Genomic DNA, 27,370 nt, shown 5'->3' with positions numbered 1-27,370 from the left:
TCTTAGAAAATATAAAAATCTGATTATTTGGTGGCATGGTGGTGATTTTAGGATGTCACCAATGGAAAGAGCGCCCTCACATTACCCATGATATGGATTTATCTCAAAATTTCCCAATTTCAAGTTAGATCGTTTTACCAAATCAGGGCCGATTTGTGCTCCAACAGATCCTGAGGATTATGAGGAGTAACTTCCTCTTCCTCTCGCATTTCATGATTTTTCACTTCCGATATGATTCCTCATGGTTGTGCCAGTCCTATTGACTCGTTCGTATCTCCGTGAGTTTAACACGTCGGCCAAGATTTTCATGAGCATAAGTTCTGTATGGTTCAGTTCTTAGCTCTTTCCTGGCTCCAACGGTCTCCTTCCACGCATGTCAGTCTTCTGAGCCGGTCTTGCTATGATCAGTGCTTCATGTCCCCTCGGGACTAGAATAGTTTGATCAGAGATCGGGCGCAACTGAAAACTCCCTTCCTGCACTTCTCCTTTCCCTCCAGCTTCAGTGCATTCGAGTACCATGCCAACTGCCTCCAGGAAATGCACTCCAAAAATGACTTTCAGTACAATCTCAGTGACGATAACGGATCTCTTTTGCACAGAGAGTTAAGATTTCGACCACAATGGTGATCTTCCATCGTGACGTCCAACGGGGGGAGGGAGTTGGTCGCCGGGTTGTCGAAATGTTTCGGTAAACATAATAGGGTGTGTACTTTCTACGCGTGTTGACAAGTCAATCCATGTAAATCCCCCAGCTCGTCCAGTGACAATTAGGGATAGTATGCCCCCAAATCATGTCCCCATTCTGATTCTGTTCAGGGGACAACTAGAGGGCTCTGTATGTTTAACTCTCCTACGCCCTTTGGATTTTTTCGGAATCAAGACGGATGGTGGGGCGCGTATATTCCACGCACTCCCAGACATTATTTGCAGCGTACTGGTTGAGTCTCCATAATTTTCGAATGTCTTCCATTCCTGTAAATCTCGCGCTCTAGAAATGATTCCGTCACCATATCAGCTAACTGCTTGTACTGCGTTATCCATGGTGACCATTTGAGCTCGGAAGACAGAACCGAAGGTGTTGCCTGGGAGTGTCATATTGGTCACCATCTCCGTTGTACAATGTTGTACCTTATCATATTTTGTGATCGGTCTGCTCCCTATGAACATCTCAATTCAACTTGCCCATTGTTGCCGCTTGTAGACATTACTCTATGCTCACTTTTTGTTACAAACGTACTTATTCTCTTAATAATACATGTATTCCGATTTCCGCTTCCCATTTTCTTCCATTAGGTGCGCATCAACCCCGTCTTGATCATTCTCTCGCCATGGAGCGTTTCGGAGTCCGCACATTCAGTCGGGCCAACTCTGTAACTACCCCTACTACAGACTCGTTTAAAATGAAAATTAAAGCCATAATCTTTTAATATGAAATTGGGTGGTTTTTTTTCAAACCTGATTTTTTGGCATATTTGTAATGTCCCAACTTACACCTAAATGGAATCAGCCAAATTTGTTGTGCTTGTAGGTCAACAGAGCAATTTTGACATAAAGTCATAATTATGACTTTATGTCTCCCATAGAACTCCATGTTAAACGACCAAAATAGCCATTGTTGTTTCTTACACTTTCCCTTGTTATTTAAGCTTAAAATGGACAGAAAGCCTTGCTAATAATAACATCACTGCTCTTCTCCATCTGACTCATTAGCTCAGTTGGCAGAGCATCGGTCCGGTGATCTGAAGGTCCCAGGTTCAAATCCTGGATGGTCAGTGAATTTTTTTCACTGGCTGTCATTTATGTATGTGGAGACTTGTGTTAAAAAAACCTTTCTCAGACTTGCTAATATTATTTCAGCATTTTGGGTAAAATCACGGATATAAGGAGGTTTTCCTCAAAAGCAGTTTTTGGCGAGATGCTCATCCTACATAAGCATCTCGCCAAAAACTGCTTTTGTTGCAAACCCCCATTTATTAGTGATTTTTTTGATGATTTTTTTGATGTGTTCTCAAAATTGGGCAAGTGGATGTAAGGGGTTTTGCAACAAAGCTCTTCATATACAAGCCTATTTACATAATATTTTCTATCACCTTTATACACAAGTGATCATGCTCAAAATATAAAACTATAGAGTTTGGTCATTGATATGCACTATAAATTTTGTAGCTGTGATCAATATTTCAAGGCAAAAATCCAAAGCAAACATGTCAGAATCCTTCCAATTCAATGCTCAATTGAAAATAATTGTCCCAGCCCTTAAGTTAAGTTGCTAAGTTATATGAAAACAACTTTTGCGGGTGAATAAACAATCGCCGCCGAAAATTCAGACGGCGTGAGGAATATTAGGTTTGGTTAAAACCTATTTACATATATTCTTCTGGTCATAAGGATTCAAAAATATATACTTTGACCTATCAACATAGTATATATTTTCTAAATTATTATTACAGAGGAAACACCATGGAAATGGTTTTAACACTCCCAAATGTTGACCCCTGTGTAAACGTTGACCCTGGATATCTCAAAGTGCTCAAAGATGCCCCATCAAGCCCATCAAATTCTTCTGAAACACACTTGAAGCTTTCACAAAAATATGATTATGGTTATTGTGTAATCAATAACATCAAAGCTTCCATTCTTCTTTTAAGATTTCAACTGCTTCTCTTAGATCACAGTTATCCAACGCGTTGATTATCTTGATTCTTGTGGCAGCTTCCCCTTCCTTTTTCCTCCACGTTTTCAGCACTTTGCTCGCTTGGCGTTGAACATCATTGGTGTTTGCGATCCCTTGGACACGCTCAATTTCAGTGTCACTGATTTCAAGCTCCTCAAAAGGTTCGCCATGTCATCGTTTTGAAGCCCTGCCTTGCTTGTTATATCACGAATATCCTTGTCAGATATCTTTTTCAGATCTGAAAAGTTAATTGTCACAAAGCATTGTATTTACTATAATGATTATAGACTGGTTCTATTTTTGAAAAATTGCGATCCATTATGGTTCCATTCATCAAGTTTGCGTAAAAACTGGCAACGCTGAATTCGAATATGTTATTTGCCAAGCAGCAGTTGGAGACCGTGACCCTCAAAAAGACCCCCTCCCAACATGACCCATATCCACAGGATCTTACAGGGGGCAAAAATTAATTCTATTCCAATAACTCTTTCAAACATGTCAAATTATTCGTCTAGTCCCATGGATACCAGCTATCTAAAGTTTATGTGCGTACAACCTTTGGGTCACACAAGGTCATTCAAAATTCGAAGTTGCTCCAATGTTGGTAAAAATTGAGGTAAATTGCTCCACTAGCTTAGAGGTTTCAGAAAAAGAATAGTTTGTATTATCTGCGATGTCTGGTTAGTATCTTACATAGCAAGAGTTAAAACGTCAGCAGGATTCAATAAGATTCAATGGCCTTTGTTTTCATTTATCCTCTATCTTCTTAACTTCACATCCAAGATAGTGCAAACTGTTCATTCCTGAATCCCTTGAACTTGAGGAATAGTTTGCCTCTATTTTTACAAAAATCGGACCAACTTTAATTTTAAACCCATATACGTATGTAGAACATGCAAGTTGATCTTTCACCTGCTGAGCCTCATAACTTAGTAACTAGTATAGATCCTACGCACATAAATGTTACATTTTTGGGATCAGACAAATAATGTCATATGTGACCCAGCAAAATGTACCTTAAGTCGGAAGCTACATTAGCCTCATTTTGCTAGTACCAAATGCATTCTAAACCAATTAATCCTATTGTTGTAGAGGATAATAAGCGTGTACATGTCTATAGAACTGTTTGTTATACAGATTCAGTCTTTATTTGCTATGGCTAATCCCTGTTCAAGTGGCATGAGCGGTGGGTTACAAAAGCATTGCATTGTATTTGTATAGATATGTATTAGCCACCCACTAACAATGAGAGTACATTCATCATGTTCATGAACCTTGTTGACTTGGAGATGATTTGAAATGACCGCCACTTCAGATGGTCATTATTGTTTGATATTTTCTGCCAACAATATGGAAAAAGAGACACATGTAGCAGCCGACATAAGGTACCTTTCGCTGTAACGGGTCACATATGTAAGTGAATTTGGAGCATGTTTAATTTTGGCATTTTGGGGTTCTTTTTTAGGTTGATGGGTCTCAATACAGCTTGGCCGACAAAATATTCGAAATCAGCATACCCAAATTAAAAAAAGATTGGTTTCCAGCTTTTACGCAAACTTGCCGGATGACGCTAGGTAAGTACATATTTCAAAAATAGAACCAGTTGTTAGGGGAGCAAGAAGCACCTCCTTTGCTCCCCCAGAAATAAACCAAACCAACTTTTTAGGTTCCTGAGATGACCTCAAAACATAATCAGGATGTTCCCAAAATATAAACTGACCCCAAGGGGATTTTCCAAGATGGCGTCCAAAATGACCGCCAAAAATATTTTTAGCTTAATTAAAGAGCCCAGCATAAACTGTTGATATAAAGAAAAAAAATAAGAGTCATTGTATTTTCAAAATGGCGCCCAAAATGGCCGCCAAATGCAGGTAATCACTATAAATAACTGTATTATATACTATTTCTGAACCAAACTAATCTTTTTAGCTTAATTAAAGAGCCCAGCATAAACACAAGTTCATATAAAGAAACAAGTCCTAAGGGTCGGTGTATTTTCAAAATGGCGTCCAAAATGGCCGCCAAATACTGAAAAAAAAAGACTATAAGTTATCATATATCAGGAATTTTCTGAACCAAACTATAACTCTTTGGCTTAATTTCGGGCCTAATATACTTCTAAGATAAAGTAAAGGTAAAAAACATCACAGCCATCAGTGTACTTCTGTGGTGGCACCTAAAATGGCCGCCGAAATTAGCACCAATACTAAAAATGACTTTTAAATTCTCAAATATCATTGCAGCTGCATATTCACTCAAATATAAAGTCAAACTTGAGACATCTTTTGACACTGTATGACAAAAACAATTAAAATATTTAGCAAGTGTTGTTTCCTCCCTATTACAAGTTTACATCAGTAATGATATTTAAATAAATAAATGGAAATGTTCTATAGCGGGTGTTCGCCGCTTTCTACTCACAAACATGTTAACCCTTGAACTATGAAGATTTTTTTATCCGTCATAAAAAAAACGCACGTATTTACGCCCAAACGACCTAAGCTAATTGTAGATTAATCCTTTGCGCCCATTTGAGTGATTAAAATTTTTACCCCAGCACCTTACCTGGGGCTAGGACCTCCCGTCAAAGATGGGGGGAGACAGAGCTGAAGTCCACCATTGTTTTGTACAGTGAAATCAATCATTTTCATTTCTTGTGAAATTATTCCAAGAGCTACTGACTTTTTACCTGTTAGTTTGGTTGAAATAGTCACTATACTTTTGTATATAGCCACCCAGCTAACACACTACGTTTTCACGACGTTCGCCTTAGGTTGTCAGTTACGCTGTAAACACGTAAATCTGTGAACTCGTATTCGTGTTGTGACAACGTTATTTTCGACGTTGATTTTTGGACGTTGATATAACGTCATTATGACGTTTTTCTATGTTGATGCAATGTTTGACCAGAATAATACGTTCAGAAAACGTTACACAAATATGTATCTAAAACGACATGGAATAGTTTGGATGTTGACACCATGGAATGTAAATTCTTCCATTCCAAGGTGATGGTTGTCCAGCCAAAATTTTTCCATCGTGTCGTCTGACGATCACCTTTAGGCGTGAAACTCAGAGTAACGACTTCTATTCCTGAAGTTCTAAACTTTGAATTTGTATACGGTCTCCCTTTTTGGGATTGAGCATCATTGTTGCCGGATATTAATATAATGTCATAATCAGGTTGTCTCGACATATAAAGCACATGGTTAAAACGTGGTTTGAAAGTCATGAACTGACCCAGATACAATGTTATCTACGGACGTCGTTAGTACGCAAATTTATGACGTTGTTTCGACGAATAAAGCACGTTATTACAACGCCGCATAAATGTCATGGTCTAACCCCGATAAAATGTAATCTACGGACGTCATAATTACGTTGATTTGTATTCGTTTTGTGACAACGTTATTTTCGGACGTTGATATAACGTCAGAGTGACGTTGTTTCGACGTTCTCAACTTGACGTCAAAACAACGTCATAATGATGTTACATTAACGTTCGGGAATAACGTTGTCACAACATGAATACGAGTTCACAGATTTACGTACTTACAACGTGATGCGACTTTATATAACTTTTATACGACGTTGTAACAACGAAAAATTGTTAGCTGGGCAGAATGTCCAAAATTCGCATGGGCACCCTCACATTATGACGTCATAGTGCCATTATGTGGGGAATGTTTGTACTTATTTTGATATCACTGGATAAAGGAGACCCATAGCTATTAGGTATAATACCTTGGTTCCAAATATAATGGTATATGACATTTATAATTGAAAATTAGGTGGTTGCACCCCCTTCGTAGCCCATGTTACAAAATATGGCTCAGTAGGTCTTTATATAACAAGTATTTTTTTCTCATTATTGAACAGGTTAACATCAGCAATGACATAAGTAAATAAATGGACATTTTCTATACCGGGTGTCCACCGCTTTCTTCTCACAAATATGTAAACCTGTTAAAAATTATAACAAGTATTATTTTCTCACTATTGAACATGTTAACGTCATTTCAATAATGACATAAATACATAAATGGACATTTTCTATTGCGGGTGCCCACCTCTCCACCTAAGTAATAGTATTTGCTCGTCTTTCTAGCATTTTACCAGTCATTGTCAGAGTCTTCCATATCTGAGAAGTCATATTCCATGTAGACAGTGTCATATTCTTCTGCATCAACATCTTCCTCTTCTTCCTTGATATCTACTAAGAGTTCCTCTAGGCGTGAAGGAAGAACAGCTTCCCCTCTCCAAACGGTAACCGGTTATATGAACTCTTCTGGCTGCCTTATCCAGCCATGCTCTATCGTAGGAAGGACTTCAGGAATGGGGATGTGAGCTACTTTCCACTGTGCTGCTCCATAATGTGCACGTTTAATATGCGGAATGAGTGACTTTTTGCAAGGTAAAATTTTGCCAGGTCTATCTTTGACTTCCTCATGATTATGTCACCTTCACCCACCATCTTCTTTAACATAAGGGCCCGAACCGAACATTCCTGAAGTCCCTGATTGTGGATGAGCTAGGTAAAGGTGTAGGGTGTGTGTAAGTGTAAGATGTTTATAGGCGGGGGTGTTGAAATGTTAAAGTATAATAAAACACATACCTGAATCCGTGGCGCTTGTTTTTGATTTTGATGATGAAGCACCTAGAAGTATAGAGAAACCATATACACCAAGGTCAAACTACTAAACTCGGAACCTTTTGAAAATCTTTACAACTAGTTGCCATAGACCGAGTGACAAACTCTAATGAGCTCTGACATCATCACTCAATTTACATCTCGCCGTCCACAGCCATGTCTTATCTTCTTAACAAACGTTGGAAGGTATTTTAATAGGCCTATACCGCTAATATCCTGTGACTCACAACAGTATAGTAAGATCATTCCACTCCTTGCTATTAACACTATTGCAGTTTACCATGTCTGAACCTAAACATGATCAGGACGGTGCGAGTCCATAAGAGGAATTATATATGTAGTGGGCATGGAAAGGAGGTCACAGGCATACATATTCTTCGTGTTTTCATAAAACATGCCTGTGCCATCTAGTGCTATAAAATGTTTTTAAAAAGAATAGTGACTTTACCCCTACCTTGTCTCCGTACAGCACACATTGTACTTGCAATTGTTGAATCTTCAAAAAGCCTTCGCTTTGCTTGATCAGCACTAATCAACCCATGTAGCTCCGAGTGTACACCGTTGTTCAACTTCTTAAGGGTAAAGGTACACTTGGCGTATGTACCGCCCCGCAGCTGTTCATACAAGATTTCCTTTAAAGACATAAGTGTATAGAAAACAAGTTTATACACAAAACAGCAAGTAAAATCAATTTTAAAGAAAAATAGATTTGGAAGAGGAGATTATTAAGTTTATTTTATATTGCTTCTACAGGGCGAGTAAACAAAATGCAATACTGCAAAGAATCCATCTTTATTTGAGTACCAGCTTCAACTTTTTAGGTTTGAAAAGGTTATATAAATGATATATCATGGACGTATAATAGAGCACGAAGTGCGATGGACTTGCAACTCCGTTCGTCGATGTGAGGTCAGCGATCGTCACGCTTGCAACATGTGGACGTAGATGGCAACAGCATTTTTCTTTAATTAGCATAAGTCTCCACAGCACTACGCATATTTTTTTACGTAGCTTTTAGTACTATCGTGGTGGCAGCAGCATTTTTCTTTACTTTTCCAATATGGCGCCGCCCTTGAATCAATTTGTTGCCTGTTGGCGACGCCATCGGACGCCAGAGTAATACACAGGGAAAGCCGACGCTGTCGCCACCTTTTTGTATTGCGCTTGTATACGAGTTGCAACGGCCTGGATATCCATTAGTGACCTTGTGAAAAAATTAAGTAATTAGCATTTACCGTTCTGTTTTTATGACACATTTTATAGCGATACCCAATTGATATGTTTGTCCACGAGTCATCTACATTTTTAATGTCAGCACACTTTGTAAGGTATATTTGGAGCAACTGCCATTTTCTTAACCTCATTGACACTGAAGTATATATACTGGAGCACCCAAATTGTTATTGCCTCTGGTCTTGTTTAAGTAGAAGAAGCATTGTTTGTTGTTGTTTTCATATTTACCTTTACTTAAAAAACGTTTATTCTTTATAAAAGAAACATACACATTTGTTGGCGGGTTTTTCAAATGTCGAAAGAAAATGTGTGCAAATTGAAGTGGAGTGAATTACAAAATATCCATTAAGTTCGACATATTGGGAATGGTAAAATTGAAGCTGGAGTCGGGGAGGTATGAAGGAGTAATTGAGTAATGTTAGAAAGTTTGTTTGAATTGAAAGAAGGAATTGAAAGAACGAACAATTCAACCTTGATTTAGGTTAACTTCAGTTTCAGATCTGGTGTCTTTATTGCGCAATGCGTGTTCTCATTCAAAAATTGTGCCTCGTGGACAAAACGTTAAATTGCGTATCGCTGTAAAAAAAAACCCATAAAATAAATTAAACGGTAGTTGTGATTCACTTCATTTTTTCACAAAAGGTGATTATTGAGTGCAGCATTTATATTAAAAAAATCAACAATGGGAAACTTTAAACTTGGTTCTCACGTAAATATCGATTCTTTGCCCTATGTCACATTTTTTTAACTTACCCTGTATGTTTGATTCATTACGACTGGAACATTTTAATTTATATGGAACGTTTAAAAATAAGCATTCTCTGTCACTGCACTGTAGTTCAGGAGTCTCTGCGAACATTAAAATGAATATAAATATGAAAAAAAAGTTCCTGCCTTTTTTTCTGCGACTAATTTCCACTTTTGTTTTTGCTTGATTGTCTTCATTTGGCAAGAGATACTCTTTCCATCTAAGTAAAGCACAAAGGGTGTCATTTCTCCACACTGGACTCCATTCACCTTTTCTTCTTCGCTTTCAAGACACTGAAAAGAACAATCAAAATACATGCTCAAAGAAAAAACAAAGATACCAGGATCAGATTTTTATGCAGGAAAGAGTCGAAGTCAAAACTAAACAAATCCAAATGATTGTCTTTACGGTCGACTGCAACTATTCTAATACGATAAAAATGACAAACAAGTGTGACTTTCTCATGGAGCTTTCCCAGCGCATACATCGGATCTAACCATCAGTTAGTTTTAGGCTACTTTAGCCATCGAAACTTATTGTTAAGATGGTTACTACATATTGAGCACTGGTAGTGGATCTACCAGTCCCGAGTTTGAGGACAGTACTGTCACACAGTGTCATCGCCCCGATATCTTCATGACAGAAATCGCCATGGTAGGTTGAATCCACAGCCACGCATGGTCATTTTGTTCCGACCTGTTTAATAGTTTTTAGACGCATAATGGGCCGAGGGACATCCGACTAAGGCTATTGACAATAGCCTGGTGACTGACCCATGTGTGTGTGAGTGAGCATGGTATACGCAATGAGGTCATCTGCTTTTAAACTGCCTCCACGAGTGGCCTACGCTGCGCTATAGTTCGGCACATATAAAATCAGAATTTTGTCAGTTTTTGAGCTCAATACGCACGGTTCTTTCTCAATACGCAAGCTAACGACTATCATATACTTTCAACACATATGTTCAAGTGCAAGCAAAAAAATATTACGGGAGATATTCATCATTTTCTACCCCGGTATCCCAAAATTTATCGTCTGAATATCAAATCGTGCATAGCACATTCACGTGTATCGATTCCGGGTATTGATTTTTGTATCTCTGCTATACAAAGTAATTATGTCAGTACATGCGTGACGCCATTTTGTGATTCTTTAATTACCGTACAAGTAAAAGTACACGAAATATCGACTAATAATATTTTCAATGTAAGTTAATAAAATAAGCATCTAAATGTGGTGATAATTGTTATTTTAATTGCATATGATAAATGTAAATATTGTGTCCATGTTAACTTTTATGTGGCTTTACATGTGTTGTTGAATTTAAACTGTTGTGATTGTGGAGCTGCTAGGCGGAGCGAATGTCATTTAGTTTTTCACAAGAATGATTGACAGCTGTGGGCAGGCAGAACTCTGTTCTGTGTTTGGTGTGCAAAATTGTGACTCTCGTATAAATTCATACAATAGGGAACAATCTATTCTACAGAGCCCTATATAGCGATCTATGGTCTCTTCTCATTCATATCAATTTGTAAGCGCTCTTTAGCAAAGTTATAGTTCATTGAATTTACAACCATATGACAAAACAGGCGAAAATAGTAACTTTTTGCACAAGATTTGCAACTTAGAGAATTGGCCATTGCTCATTCTAATGACGATAGTATATGGACAATATAAGTGTGCTTTTTCATTTAATGACATAAAATTTGAAAAATATTGTAAGGAACACTTGAGGTTTTGACTTTTAAAACCTACATTTCGGTCAAAAAATGTGCTTGGATAGGTGAATTTCAACAGATTTACCACATTCGCCTTGCTATAACATTGCGTTATCTGTTGACCTAATGACAAAAAGTGTTTTTAGGGGGAAGTGTTAGCTTTCGGTTGATTTTGTTCCCTTGATTGGATGAAGGGAACACTTGAGGTTTCGACAAAAACCAATCACAGAGGGAAATTGCCAAAAACGGCTTGTGCACCCAATCAGACCCGGTTTCCCCAATCATGGTCGACCCCCCCCCCTCCCACATGATGACCCACGCTATGCCACTGGTCCTCAACATCGGTATAGGTAGCTTTGCTCCAAAGCCGATCTATTTTTCATCCAATAAAAAAATGAAGAAACCATGCCATCTCCCTTCTGAAACTATGGTCTGATGGCCGGCCGTGCTCGGTCAGTGCAGTGAAATTAGTATAACAATGTTTGATGAGAAGTTCGAACCTTCCCCTCCCCCATTCCCCCTTAACCAATGTTGGGGAGACTGGAGAGCCCCATGGGAAAAGTGCTTTCATCAACATTGAACGGGGGGAAAGTGGTGGCAATTTACATTTAGTATGCCAGAGTGCGCCAACATTAATTTACTTGATTGTAGTTTCAATACGAAGCGAATCAGTTTGTTTTGCATTAATTTCAGCTTATTTTCAGCTTTACAGAAAGTGAAGACATTGTATAAAGGCAGTGCAAAGGGTCTTCCGGGTTCGTTCAGTTACAAAGTGATCTAGCATGTATAAGAAACTTACAGCCATATTGTAACATTTGCTGAGGAGGACGCCCTCAATATCTTTCAAAACTTTGTTATTTTACACGAGTGTACTGCATGTACTTTATTAAACTAACATACCCTCCAAAAATCAAGACTTTAGGTACTGTGGTTTTGTCAAAATCCAAGATTTTGAATAAAACACAGGAACCGTCGTTTAATTATTACGATGGAAACATTAGTCGAACGCGTACACGATATTTATAACACATAGTCACAGTACGCACATGTCGTGTGGGATACACACATCAAAGAATCGTGCCGTAGCACAACCGATGAAGTGACATGCGCTGGTAGTAAATTCCGATTTTCTTTGCTTTACCACAGATGTTCGGCTCAAATTAAAGGGGATGATCTTACAGTAAAAGCTAACATTTTATGGAAAAAAAATTCTAATCTGTTTTTTTACGGAAATGCTAAAATATGGCTTTAATCTACTACACACCTTTTTGATTACTGACTTTGCAACAACACTTTCACCCCAAGGTACTTGACAAAGTTGGTAGGATTAATAATTTTACCATCACAAGAACCTAAAATTACTTCAGTTCTATTAAAAAGTTCATTCTGTCACATTCACCATATTTTGACCCAGGTTTTTACATACTATGCAATGCAACGATCATTCTGTGAGATCTGGAGATTTCCCGATCCAGAAAAAGGACGGACGGACTTTATTATTGTGATACAACTTTATTACATAAGAGGTGATTTCCATCCATCTTTCATGAAATGTAAGCATAATATAAAACAGATAAATTAAAGTGCTTTGAATTATTACTGAACATGTTCTTCAGGACTGTTATTGAAAATAAAGACGAATTTCATAGTTCTAGTCCAATAATACTGCACTTACTGTGGACGTTTCGGAATCTGTCAGATTCCTTTATCAACACTGATGTTGTTGTGACGAGCTTCTGTGTACAACTCGTTGTTGCTTAGCAACTTGGTTGCCAGTTGGTTTCTTCAGGAGATCGTTTCTTCAGGAGATCGATAACTCACGTATTTGACGATCTCCTGAAGAAACCAACTGGCAACCAAGTTGCTAAGCAACAACGAGTTGTACACAGAAGGTCGTCACAACAACATCAGTGTTGATAAAGGAATCTGACAGATTCCGAAACGTCCACAGTAAGTGCTGTTTTATTGGACTAGAACTATGAAATTCGTCTTTATGCTTTGAATTATGATTACGTCATGGTTACCTTTGTCTGATCCTCTGTTAGAATATAAACCCGTATGTGAATCACGCTTGTATCTTTTATACAAGGAGGAGACATATATGGCCTCATCTGCATCTGTAGGGTTTGTTGCCATCCAGTGATGTACGAAAGAAGAACTGAAAAACGGCTGAAGTGAGTGACTCTTATCTTTACATTGCTTTCTGTGACATGAACCGTTAACGATTTACTAGCATCTGATTCAGTCGCTCCGTCAAATAAAATTTTCCACCGAGAAGCTGGTATTGTATAAAAACAAAATTGTTCTCAATTGTTATAACAGTCTATTCATAGCATATCCCCAAACATATCCAGTAGCGTACCGAGCAAAATTTCTAAGGGGTAAAAATCGTCCCTCTAATCCGGTCTCGTTATGAGTTTACACGGACAAATGTATACACATTTGCACACAAATTTGCCATTTTAATTTTAAAACGGACAACAATTTTGGTTGCACACACATATTTAATATAATGAAGATAACACATCACAACACCAAATACCTACTTTCTCAACACAACACCTGTGCACCAAATTTTTAAACTCAAATAACAAAAAGAAGTCCAATTATGTTCTACACATTTTTGATACATTTTACTTTTCAATAGCCCCTAAATTATTGCTTGGCAACCAAGTAAATGAAAAAGTTGCAAATTCGAAAATGTACTTATAAATACCCATTGAAAATGTTGCTTTAGTTGCTACTACTTGAGAGTGCTGATCATCTTTGATCAGTTAGTTCTAATAAAATAATATGGAACAGATAAATGCTTCTCATTTTTTTCATATTATAAATTTACTTGGTTACACAGTCAGTCTACTCTGAAGTACAAAGTACAGACGCGGACGCACACATTGTGCCGACTTTGAAGGCACGCATACCTGCAGCAGAGGCGCAGCACTACACACTGTTAACGCGCTGTATACGCGCGCGTTGTCACTTTGTACTTCAGAGTGGACAAACTGTAGCATCTCACGATTATAGAATTCGATCCCATGACAAAAGTTCTTACTTTTTGCAATCTTGGACCAAACTGTTATATTTCTGGCTGTGATGTTTCGAGCTGAATGCGGTAGAATTAAGGTTACTGGCTTGAGAAATTTTGCACTGTGTGGTTCGATGCACACTGTTGGTCCCAGGACAAATTGGTTATTTTGTAAAGGAGGGTGACGATTCCCATCCACATAAACTGAAACGGTGATATCAACAGTTTTCTTCACAGGAATTGCCCCTTCTGGAATGACTAGCCTGACACGGGTATTGGGAACTTTTACTTCTTTTCTCTTGTGACCCAGAGTTGCTGAATATTTGGAATACCTGGAACTGCTACAAGCGTCACCTGCTGAAAATCATTGATTATAACATTAACTTCATCTTATAATTACCGAGGCATTGTAGGTAATATACTTTTCTGAAGGAAAAATGATATTACGTGGGTTTTGCAAACATGAAAGCAATTGTGAGTAATCAAAGTGAAAGATGAGAAGATATTGGCAACACAATTCACAATGCATTGGGTTAATTTATAAAGTTGATGCAAACTTGTGGCACAATCAAAATTAGACTGTCACAAGTCAGCTATCACCGATCATGTTGCCTCTACTAATACCATCAATTGGGAAGATTCAACAGTTATTGACAGAGAAGCTGCATGAAAAGACCACTAGGTTGCTGAAAGAAGCCACCTGAATACGTCGAAAAGGAAAAGACACTCTGAATAAGAACGAGGAGCCTTTTCACTCAATAATATCCAGGTGGTGGGCGCCGTGCATTCTCTCAATTCAGTAAATTTCCATCGTCAACCGTGTTATTGAATTGAATTATTTTGAAATTTTAAAACGCTTGAAATATGTTAATAAATAATATAAATACAAGCTAAAACCGTTGGGGTTCGATAATGAACCCCATAAAACTAACCATGCTAACCGAGTATATGGAAGATGTCATACGGCTGAGCGGTTTTGCCGGCTCTCTCCGCTCCGACCATCAATGCCACTCCCCGCCTGATAATATCTTTGATCAACTCGTCACTCATCTACGGCGATTACTGCCGCATATCGTGAGAGATTTCAATATTCACGTTAACCAAGTTACAAAGACTGATACAGTACACTTTATGCATTCATTAAAGACTGTTGGTGTGCACCAATTTGTTTATGGCCCTATTGAGGGCATACTTTGGATTTTTTTTTATTGCAAGACCTGATGATAACTTTGTGAAAAGCTGTGTCGTTCTACCAAGCTTAGGTTGAAAAATTGTTGAAAAATTACGTAAGCAAAAAGCTCGATGCTGATGCTGAACAAGAGTAGAACCCACCTTTTCGAGAGAGTGGTAATACACAGGAAAAGCAACTTCGGCAATTTGAGCCAATCTTTCAGCACCATGTAAATAAGATCAAATGCGGACTATCAAACAAATGTTTGATAAGACCAGAATAATGACAATTTTATTGCAAAATTATCACCCGGCAAAGAAATAATGTAAGCCATTTATACATGCACAAGCTTTAGCAGGACTTGTGACCGCAGGGACGTCAATCTGTTCTAAAAGTGGGGGGGGCATATTCAGAGCTGCTCCTGAGTCCGGACGAAATGACGCAAAGCTTGACAGTTCTGAACTTGTTCGACGGCGAACCCGCTAAAAACTTACTAATTAGTGAGACTGCGATTTCCAAACGTAGGTATCGGACGTCGATCTATTCAAAACCACTCACCTTTATCAAAGCGAGGTCACGTATTTAGCCAGTTTTGAAGATTTGCACAGTCAAGGATAATGAACATACGAAGGAAAGTCTAATTATTATTATGATCCTTTTTCGTTTGAAGTGTTAAAAATTGAATAATTTATACGCGATGTTCATACGCAAAGATTGGTCATTGAAATGTGTGTGATACTTTCCGTAAAAATCACATTGCGATTTCACATTTTGGACTCCAACGTAGCATTAAAACGTACGTGCCACGTTGAAATATCATGCTGATTTTACCTCGTGTCGAGCTAAAGGAAACGTAGAGAACGAGTGTTTCCCTACCAATGTTATAGTCAAAATATCATGTGCTTTTTGTACAGCTGAGGGTGGTGCAATATAGATTACTGTTTTTGTTTTTATGGTAATCTAATCTTCCATTATTATCTTGGGGGTGCTATGCGAAAATCTTGAATATAAGGGGGAAACCCAACGTCTATACCCCGGGACTATAGACCTACAAGCAAAATGGCAGGCTCCCTTTGCTCGGACCGATATACCATGCACGATGCAGTCAAAATCGCTATATATATTGTGCGCAGCACAGTACACGTATTATTGTATTTCTATTCTATACCCGATAAATGTTGGAGTTGCCTATAGCATATGTGACCAGCTCCAACAAAACCCGGAACAAGTCGCCAGGCATGTTTTTGAGTTATAGGCCTTTAAAGATGACATTTCCATAAAAAAAATCAAATTTTTGAATTCCTAATTTAATGGTATTTGACCTTGCGACTAAGTGGACGTTCAAATCCTTGAAAGTACTTAACCTACTAAAAGAGATGTATTTAATCAATGATTGACAGTTGAACTATGATAATCCCTATTCAATCCTGTGTAAGGCAGGAAACTATTAGCCCAATTACTCAGAATAGCAATTTCATGAAAATATCAAGGTATCATTTACAAAATTATCCATATCTTGAAAGGTATTGAAAGGTAATTTTAAAGCTTATTGTCTCATGCTTACATTTTTATGCAAATTATGAAATGTCAAAAATGCGACTTGTTCTTGGTTTTGTCAGAACGGGTCACATATGTTTAAAATTCAATTTGGCTACCAATGTGGTCCAATGGATTAGCACGCTGGACTTGAGTATTCTGTATGTAGCTGCGGCGTGTGTTCGAATTTATGTATGACGTAGGGAGCAGTGACCCCGGGCTGATTGCATGCAAAACAAATCGCCAGATGACTGACTATAGGACATCGCGCCACCACACGAGCGTTGGTTAAGTATGTGGCCTCATGCGATGCATACCTACGTAAAACCGTACGTATTAACGTACGTAAAAACGTATAGGTCTACGTCGTTTGGTAAATCGCAATCTCTCTATTGTTATGAACTCCCGTGGCCGAGAAATTCTTTCCCACAAATCGATACCTTCTTGCTGATGTTGGGATGTTGTTGCTGAATTTGTTACATCTATGGTTGGAGACGATGCTGCTGATCCAGATGAGGATGTAGCTAAACGTTGCGTTCTAAATGTTGGACCCTTGTATGCTGATTGCGTTGCAGAAGAAGTTGCTTCCGAATATTGTCCTGGAGCTGAGAATTAATTAATACACACATTTATGGTTATTTCTTAATAACCATTGGCATGTTTGCTACCATTGATATATTATAATTATCTACTCACTTCCCTTTAGTACTTCATGCAGGCTGGGTATGGGTATGTTAACTGAAAGACATGTATATTGATTTGTTTAAGTAAATATCTAATTCCAAAAACTTACAATAATACACCAAAAGGTGTAAAAAGAAATAAATGAGCTGTTATAGAGCTGGAACAGACAACACTATCGCAATAAGTTTGTCAAAATATTTGTTTAAATGGCGTAACCTGACCGACCCTAAAAATAGGCCCCGACCGTAGACTTTTGTTTTCAAAATTGTTTTTTAAAAATTTAAAAAAAATCCAAGGCCAGCTTAAAATGTGTGTACAAAATTTTTTAGGCCTATGGATCAGCAATAATCTGGGTTAGAAAAACATGTGCCCTGTATACGACTGCATTGTTGCATGCATCAAAATCAAAAATTCGCCTGATCATCCAGAGATTATCTATTGGTTCAGGAATATAGAGACATGTATGGGCAATGAGATCCGACATCTTCATGTCGTGGTCAAAGATAACACCACGAATTGTGAATGTTCAATTAATAGGATTGAAAGGTGTTTTGTCTAGATCTTAATATTCATAAAGGCTATGAGATTTCAAATACACATTTCTGGCTCCCATATCAAAATGGATTGAAATACTGAATTGAAACAAAGTCATTCAAGCAAGATGGAAATATCATGGGATGAAGTCGGATCCTCCTCCTTTAAATCGTCAGAAGCTGTAGAAATCATTACGTTTCACTACCTGGAGAGAATTGATCAAAAATTGAATTCCCTCCTGAGGTTGGTATCTGTCATTGTGTTGACTACATCACCAGGCTGTCATTATAGCTAGAGGCAATATATGGCACACATAGGTCAATGAGCAAAACTTACATTGTGTGGTAGGCCTATTTAGTTCCCAGGATGTGAGTTTTGACCGAGGCAATTTGTGGTTAAATGTTGATCCCTCACTATAGTACAAGAGTTATTACCGTCGATTTGGTTGACAAAGGAGGTGAGACGTGATCAAATTTCTCCAGCTAACAAAACGTAATGTTATGATTTGAAGGACTAGTACAAGTGCTTAAAATGCTAACATCATTCCCAAAACCTTCGACAAAATTAAGGTATCATCGAAGACAGTCTATGGTTTTGGGAATTTTTGTTTATACCGTTGTCGTGATTGTACATGTAATCTTTCAAACAGACAATTTTGATGATGATGTTTGAGATGGTTCTCTTGGTCCTGGTCCTATGTATAGATCAGCCACCCAGCAAACACAAAAACGTTTTAAAAACGTTTTAAATAAGTTATATTTTGGCTTTTGGTTTAGGTAAAAACGTTTTAATAACATTAAAATGTCGGGTTATATAAAGGTCACGATAACGTTTTAAAACGTTTTGTTTGAAAACACACTACAACAATATTTTTAAATGTTTTCAAAAAATGTTATTGTAAACTATTTTTGCAAATATTTTTGCCAAATATTGTGTCAATACTTAAATAACATTATGTTAAAATATTTGAACCCAGCAAACACAGAAATGTTCTTAAAATGTTTTTTCAAAACCTTTTAATAACATTTAAATGTAAGGTTATATAAAGGTCATGAAAACGTTTTTAAAACGTTATTGAAAATATTTTGGGCAAACATTTTTCGCAAAATATTTTTTCAACCCCAAAATAACATTCTGTTTAGAATGTTTTGTATCAAGTTTTCAAGAATGTTTTTGGAATGTTATTAAAACGTTTTTATACCCTTTATATAACCCGACATTTAAACGTTTTCTGTAAAACATTTTTGTTTGCTGAGCAGTAGATTATCAAAAATGTTTGTTAAGGTTATGAAAACGTTTTATACTCTTAATATACCCTTTATATAACCCGACATTTAAACGTTTTCTGACAACCTTTTATAACCTTTTGCGAATGATGTCGAAAACGTTTTGTGTTTGCTGGGCAGTTAGCAATTTCGTGCAATTTGGTAACTATATTACGACTTACTACTTTTTAATATCCATTTCCATTTCTTCTCTACTTCATGGCGGGCGTTTATGAATCTACATTGTGTTAATGCTTCCAGAACTGCTTCCAGCGTTGCATTTGGTCCACGGATTTCAACCCAAAATTTAAAGGCTTCTCTTGCTTGTAATGTGACATCGTTAGAACCAGAACTCAATTTCGCCTTTTCAATTTCTGTGTCTTTAAGGCCTAACTGCTGGAATAGTTTTGTTAGCTGAGCTAACGATAGCTCTTCTATGACATCATGAAATTGACGTGGTTCAATTTGTGCCATGCCTGAAAAGAAGTATAATTGTAAAACGTCAATCATAATATAAAGACCTCACAAAAAGAAAGTTGGGCCTACTACTACTTGTTGCTACTACTCCTCATTCCAGAAACAACTGCAGAACTATTTTTTTATTAAAACATTTATTATCTTGTTTTGCCAAATGAAGCATAGCTAAATCTTAATCTTTTAGTTAGTTCTTGCGACTTTGATGAAAATCTGTGAAGAAGAGTGAATCAAATGTTTCCTCTCACAGAAAAACAAATTCACGCGAAGCACGAGAAAATTTGCTAAAATTGCCAAATGTGAGGTTAATTTTTCTTCACTAACTGTGACCTATTTTTTTCACCCTTGACACCATGTTTTTCTCTGGTCCAAGGTGGATTTTCTCCCAAAAAACTACCCAGACCCCCTTGATATCTAATGGTACATCCCTAAGCTTGTTTACTTGCGGATGTCAGAAACAATTAATATAGTTTCAGGCCTGCAGGATTCCAGCCCTAGGCACAATTTTCAGTTTCGCTCAGAATTGACAAGGCTTGTTCAGACGGTCGCAAGTAAAGTCAACTTACTGTCAACAGTAACTACAGTCAAAGGTAAACTTAACAGTAGTGCCCGCGTAAACGCACTTACAAGTAGTTACATGCAAGTTACTTTTCGACGATTTTACATGTAAGATATCTTACACGACCTACTTTCAAAAGTAGGCCCAAGGCCCATGTGAACAAGACTTGGTGCAGCAACTCGCAAAAAAAATATTGTAAGTGTTGACCATAATAGGACTAGACTGTGATTGTGCATAATCAAACTAGATACTATTAAAAACAAACTTTGGCATAATGTACCAGTGAAGGTCACGTTTACTTGTGAGTCGGGCTTACAAGTATGCCCCGTGTGGACACATACTTGCAAGCAGTGTAATTCAAATGCTGGGTCGAAAGTACTTACAAAAGTAGGCTACCGTCTAAACACACCTTACAGTAGAAATCGAGTATTCGATAGGCCTACGACGTAGGCCTACGTCTATCACACACTTTAATTAATAAAGTATTTACCTGAAGAAGTAAAGTATTTCCCTGGAGAGGTTGGGGTCAATGTTTTCTGTATTTTCCACTTTTTCTCCAGATTCTCTTTCGCTTCGATGAAGTCACACCGTTTCAAAGCATCAATAAGTGTCTCTCTCGTGGCTCTCCGATTTAGTTTTCGCCAGAATATCAACATGTCTACATAGATTGACTGGAGTTTGGCATCTCCGGTTTTTGCTCTAAGGTTTGCATGCTCAATATCTGTCTCTCCTATTTCAAGTTCTCGAAAGAGACGCTGTAATTGGTCGTGTGAAAGTTTGGCATCGCTTGCCAAATAATATATGTCACTATCAGACACCCTATAACCCGGGCTATAACCCATAACCCCTGGAACAAATTAGAAAATACGTACGTGAGTATAAAGTCTGCTCATGAACTATATGGCCTTCAAAAGTTCAATAGACGGAACAAATTCAATATCAATCAGTTAAAATAAAGACTAGACAAAACTGTGGTCTAAGACAATGGACACAGCCGTGCTGTGACCCCTTAATGACATTTGACCCCAAAATCTATGAAAACCCCATAGACATTGGCTAATGTCAATGCATGTGTACACGTGACATCACTCTGCCATGTTATCAGTGGCAGAAGGGGCATTTCAAAGGTTTTTCGTTCTTGGACCTGAAGTGACCCCTTAATGACCTTTGACCCCAAATTATAAATACCACGTATCCACTGGGTTACATCAATTCACGTGTGAAAATACTGTCACTGTGCTATGCTTTTTCTTGGCTGATAAAATTAAGGTATTTGGTTTTATACCGGAAGTAACCACTTAATGACTTTTGACCCCAAATCTGTGTATGATTCATAGACACTGGGTATAAATAGCAATGCATGTGTGTACGTTGCGTCACCGTCCTACGTAGTTTGTGGAATAAGTAGCATTTTGGCATTTCGTTTTATACCGGAAGTGGCCCCTTAATGACATTTGACCTGAAATAAAAAATACCACATATACATTGGGTATGCAAAATTAATGTGTGAACATACCATCACTCTTTTTCTTATCTAATAACTGGTTTTGTTGGTATTTGGTTTTACACCAGAAGTAACCTCTTAGTGACCTTTGACCTCAAATTTGCGTATGATTTACAGACAATGGGTAATAACAATGCATGTGTGCAAGTGGTGTTACTATCCCATGTAATTTGTGGGAAAAGTACCATTTTGAGTTGAAATAACGTTTTTACCCTGAGACCCCAATGTGACCTTTGATCCCACGAGTTTATGTGACATGTAGTGGCATGGTCAGTGACAGGTGTGACCAAAATCAGTGTAAGCATGTGAGTGCTAGAGCAAATGTAAAGGTCGACAGAAGAAGGAGAAGAAGAAGAAGAAGAAGAAGAAGAAGAAGAAGAAGAAGAAGAAGAAGAAGAAGAAGAAGAAGAAGAAGAAGAAGAAGAAGAAGAAGAAGAAGAAAAGAAAAAAAAAAAAAAAAGAAAAAGAAAAAGAAAAGAAGGGGAAAAAAAAAGAAAAAGAAAAAAAAGAAGAAGAAGAAGAAGAAGAAGAAGAAGAAGAAGAAGAAGAAGAAGAAGAAGAAGAAGAAGAAGAAGAAGATAGAAGAAGAAGATGAAGACGATGACGACGATGTGTGACCCCTTAATAAGATTTGATCCCAAAATATATGAACCCTCCATAGACATTGGCCAATGTCAATGCATGTGTGCACGTAGCATCACTCTGCTATGTTATTTGTAGCAGAAGAGGTATTGGACCGGAAGTGTCCCCTTCATGACATGTACACTGGGTAACACCAATTCATTACATACCGTCACTGTGCTGTGTTTTTCTTAGCTAATAATTTTTTTGAAGATATTTGGTTTTACACCGGAAGTAACACCTTAATGACCTTTCACTTCAAATCTGTGCATGATTTACAGACACTGGGTAATAACAATGCATGTGTGCAAGTGGCGTTACTGTCTTACGTAATTTGTGGGAGAAGTAGTATTTTGAGTTGAAATCTCGCTTTTGACCCCTGTGACCCCAACGTGATCTTTGACCCCACGAATTTCAAGAGACATGTATGGGCATGGTCAGTGATAGTTGTGACCAAGTTAGGTCATTATATGCTTTAAGAATCTTCCATCCTATACTTTATTTTTTAAAGCCAATTATTCTGGATATCTGGCACTCTCAAACTGAAATTGGTGACCAATTTCACCCGATATCGGAGGTCTTTGCATCAGCTTACAGTCCACGATCACCGTACATGATGTAGCGTGTAGATATTGTAACACCGTTTAGCGAACCCACTTTTTAAAGGGTTACAAAATGTAATCGAGAAAATCACATTTTGACCAAAAATCACATTCTTGACCAAAAATCACATTGGTAAAAAAACCCCACATTTTTGACCAAAAATCAAGATTCTCAAAGCATAATACTCCCTTTAGTAATGATATAATCGAATGGATCCTTTCGCACGATATCTTTTAAAACTCACAGCTTGAACAATATCTTTGTGTATCACAAACATATAACAAACAGGTCAAAAAGAGCTATAACAAAGGTGCACTTTGTAAATAATTGTGGAATGTACATGACCTAATTTTCATATTGAGTTTGAACATGATGCTCACATTCAAGATTCCACTTCTCTTCTAAAATGTCGTTGGCCTCCAGCAAGTCACATTCCTGTAATGTATGTAGGATATCTCTCCTGGTGGCCTTAATGTTATTAGTATTCCGCCAATGCTCCAGCACTTTCGTTGCCTGTAGTTTAAAATCTAGTGTATCAGCCGCTCTCTTAGCATCGTCAATATCAGCTCTGTCTATATTGAGTTTTATGTAGAGAGTTTGTATGTCTTCGTAAGCAAGACTGGCATTATAAGCTACATCAATGATGTCTTTGTCGCTTAATTCTTTGTCGTTTAATACCAAAGCCATTTCTATAATAATGATAATAATAATAATATCTATTCGAATTACAAAATAAAATACTCAAGATAATAAAAGAAATTTTAATTTTAATGGGGGGGCAGGGGCAAGGGTTCAAATCGATGGGTTCCAGCCCCCTGCCCCCGCTTGAGACTATCATTATATTGAAAGAAGGGGTCAAGATATATTATGTCCTGTCTTCATTGCATAAGATACTGGAAGCACCCTGTCAGTGGTGGACAGTGTTGAGTGAAGGTGACAGTGGCTTCAAATTAACTAGCCTGCGAGACAACATTTAACTAGCCTAAGGGACAAAAATTTAACGAGCCTGAGAGACAAAAATTTAACTAGCCTGAGCTACAAAATGAGCCTGATGGACTAAAATTAGAAGAATAATTTGACATGCTCTTTAGTGAATTTGGAGCATGTTTAATTTTTGCCCCCTGTATCGTCAGGGGTTTTAGGGGTCTTTTTTAAGGTCACGGGGTTCAAATACAGGTTGGCAGACAAAAAGTTCAGCAAAAAAATTCAGCACACCCAAATTAATAATTTGGTTGCCGGCTTTTACGCAAACTTGACGCTTCATGCTTGGGCATTTCGTGATCCACAGCATCACCCCCCAGTTTTCTCAAAAAAAGTTGAGATTTTTATATCACTGGAAACCTCTGGTTACATAAAGTTTATGTACAAAAAATGTCTTGCATATTAATTCGTTTAACAAAGATATCGTGAAATTTGAAATTTGGAACAGTGTAATACACATAATCATGCATAACTTGCAAACGCAAAATCGGAATCAACTGAAATTTTGGGAATAAGCTTTTTTCATGGATAAAAAAAAAAAAATGTCATAAAAAGAGGATGCTAGGATCACGAAATACTCCTTTAAGTTAAATAAGCACATATTTCCAAAATAAAACTAGTTTATAACTCACAAACGCAAACTTGGAATCAACTGAAATTTTGGGAATACGCTTTTTTCGTGGATGTATACTGGAAGATGTAATAAAACAGTTACCATAGGGTATTAAATAAAAGGTACTAAATTTAATGCCCACGTGACCCATGGGCTCCGCCATACCAAGACCACCAAGTGATTAGTAGATGTGCTACAATGCTAAGAGATAGGAATTTTTCAGACAAATATCATCAAAATTGCTGAAAATTTAAAAGGCAACTTAATTATACATTGCGGGATTCTGTTTTTTAGTATGTTTTCAAGAACTAAATTTTGAAAGTTTTGATCGACGGAAAAAAAGTTATCGACGGAAACTCTTACAACAATACTACAAATTTCCTAGAAAATTTGGACATGCATCCCGCATTTCCAATTGCAATAGAGGTTATCCGTGTTCTATAAGCTGCATATCCTATCAGCGACTGTTATACCTTCTTTAGGACTTTCAAAAGAAGTACCTGCATGTGCAATATCACTGTTTCAAAATAGCCCGCCAAAGTCATGCAGGTAACTCCGAGGTCGTGTATTGAATTGGTTTGAATGAGGAATACTACAGGAATCAGCACCTTTTGTTAGAAGTCACACATAAGTAAAGTGGATAACCTCTATACACAGGAAGAAGACCACCCGCTGTGCCAAAGGTCACTTTTCCAGACATCCTGTCCAGACGCTGTAATGTCAGCGCCCATCTGGTCACGTGGGCATTAAATTGAGTGCCTTTATTTAAATGCCCTAAGACGACTGTAAAAAGAGGATGCTAGAATCAAAAATACTTCTTTAATCCCCTAGCCATTTTCGCTAGCGCCGGACTTTTACGCCATGGTCACTCACAAAAGTATATTCAAGCCATGAGGTTTGGAACAGAATATTAATTATAATTAAATTACTAATTTTCAACAACATGTGGCGTGCTTTTTGCCCAAACCAAAAGAAATTTCCAATATTTGGTCTTCTAACTAGATACCCAGCAAACACAAAACGTTTTTAGGGGGCTATCATTTTCTTCGGAAGGGGGGGGGATTCTTAAATTTACAAAACGTCGGCGTCAATAAAATTGCGACCACCTTAATTCGGCAACAAAAAATTATGCCCCCCCCCCCTTACCACCACCGATACACCTTACCCTCTAAACAGGCTAAAATTGTATTGAAATCAGTCTTTTTGAATCAAATAAACACACTATAATCTGTGGTCACGTGACTCCATACATTTTGGTCTTCAAAAATTTTATGACCCCCTTATATTTGGGACTCCCTTTCGAAGAAAATGATAGCCCCCTTAAAACCTTTTAAATAGGTTAGGTTTTAGTTTTGGTAAATACGCTTTAATAAGACTAAATGTCGAAATGTCGGGTTTTATAACGGTCATGAAAACGTTTGTATGAAAACACACTACAAGAACATTAAAAAAAATTAAAATGTTATTGTAAAATATTGTTTGCAAATATTTTTGCCAAATATAATAGGGGGCCTACTTTAATCCTCTGGTGATAAAGAGCATATCGTGTACTCAAAATCTCCTTTGTGGTATCAAAATAGCACATTATTGGCTATATAAACTGGTTCAAATGTACCTCTTTTTGAAGCACAACTCAGTATGATCAACACGTAGAGAGTTTACGATCGTTCATGATATTCTGCAAAGAGCAAACCCAAACTCTCACATTTTTATACTCATAGATCATTCTGTCACATTTACTTATGGGGGAATTCTAAAATGATTTCATATCACTTTATATTATCAGGGATTCCCCTAATGGTGCAATGCACTGAACATTGAGCAATATGGGAACCCCCTATATGATATTAATAAATCTCAACGAGTTTGTTTTCTGTAACGAAAGGGATTTCCCCTAAAACATGGCATAACACACAAACTCTTGCATGATAGGCCTATTTCTAAGGTGTTTCCCCTTGTCTCATATTTCTCATGACATATAGCTTCAAGGAGTTGTGCAATAATTATGAGCCCTGGGTGAGGGTAGGGCCTAATATTGGGGGGGCAAGAAATTTGTCGCCAGTCGAAAGGGGGGGGGCAAGCGATTTTTGGCACACATTCATGGGGCGCCTTTAACATAAAACGCTCTAAAAGGCTTAGGAAAACAGTATAGGTATAGAAACGCTTTAATATGCACATTTTCCTGCTCGCTACGCGGAGCAACATATATCTAGACCATTTAAGGTTTGCAAATTGGGATCTTAAAAATTCGGCATGTGTAAAGGGGGGGAGGGCAAAGATTTTTCGACGGGCCGAGAGGGGTGTTGGAAAGCGGAAATTATTGCATAGCCCCTAACTAGGCCTACTATCGATTTTCACGTTCATTTTGGCCTCTAGAGGCTTTCATGTCAGAGTGGTTTTGAATATTATTATTAAATCCTCTGTATAATCCCCTAGACTGAAGTTTATGCCTTTGAACTGCATTTCGCAAACTCTCTAATATGTGTCCATTGGTGTTAAAATAAACATGAATGAAGAAATTTAACATACCCGGAAACACAACACAAAAACAATGTCCACCATTGAATACAGATTTTAATCTGTATTCAATGATGTTAAAACATCAATTTGAAATCATGAAATCACATTTTTAAACAAAACAATTGTAACTGGCCTCACCTTTATCGTCTTCCTTCCCTTTTAAAGACAACTTTCAGCTTTTCAGTTCAATTCCTTACTTCCTAATAATCAAATAAAAGAGATATTTCTTGCTACAATAACGATACCGGTATAGGCC

At 37.5% G+C, this 27,370-nt stretch overlaps 1 protein-coding gene across 1 annotated transcript; it reads right to left on the bottom strand.

The window, feature by feature from the left end:
- On the bottom strand, positions 1–27,370 carry LOC140139112 (uncharacterized). Its single transcript, XM_072160893.1, has 11 exons — positions 27,253–27,370; positions 23,381–23,689; positions 20,763–21,119; positions 19,422–19,715; positions 17,197–17,361; positions 14,077–14,406; positions 13,049–13,302; positions 9,453–9,599; positions 7,780–7,957; positions 7,290–7,331; positions 1–2,912 (listed from the first exon to the last, which is right to left on the bottom strand). Exons 2-11 carry the CDS (start codon positions 23,685–23,687, stop codon positions 2,740–2,742), a joined length of 2,247 nt encoding a protein of 748 aa, XP_072016994.1. The 5' UTR covers positions 23,688–23,689; positions 27,253–27,370; the 3' UTR covers positions 1–2,739.

Source organism: Amphiura filiformis, chromosome 18 (assembly GCF_039555335.1).
Source record: "Amphiura filiformis chromosome 18, Afil_fr2py, whole genome shotgun sequence".
NCBI lineage: Eukaryota > Metazoa > Echinodermata > Ophiuroidea > Amphilepidida > Amphiuridae > Amphiura > Amphiura filiformis.
Note: the sequence above shows the minus strand (reverse complement) of the source record. Positions and strands in the feature narration are given on the sequence as shown.

Excerpts from the sequence above, each read along its gene's own strand:
- LOC140139112 (XM_072160893.1), bottom strand. The coding sequence starts at position 23,687 with ATGGCTTTGGTATTAAACGACAAAGAATTAAGCGACAAAGACATCATT. Across the intron at positions 14,407-17,196 it reads ATCCCAACATCAGCAAGAAG|CAGGTGACGCTTGTAGCAGT; the intron begins GTATCGATTTGT and ends AATGATTTTCAG. Across the intron at positions 9,600-13,048 it reads TAACAGAGGATCAGACAAAG|TGTCTTGAAAGCGAAGAAGA; the intron begins GTAACCATGACG and ends TGTTCTTTTCAG.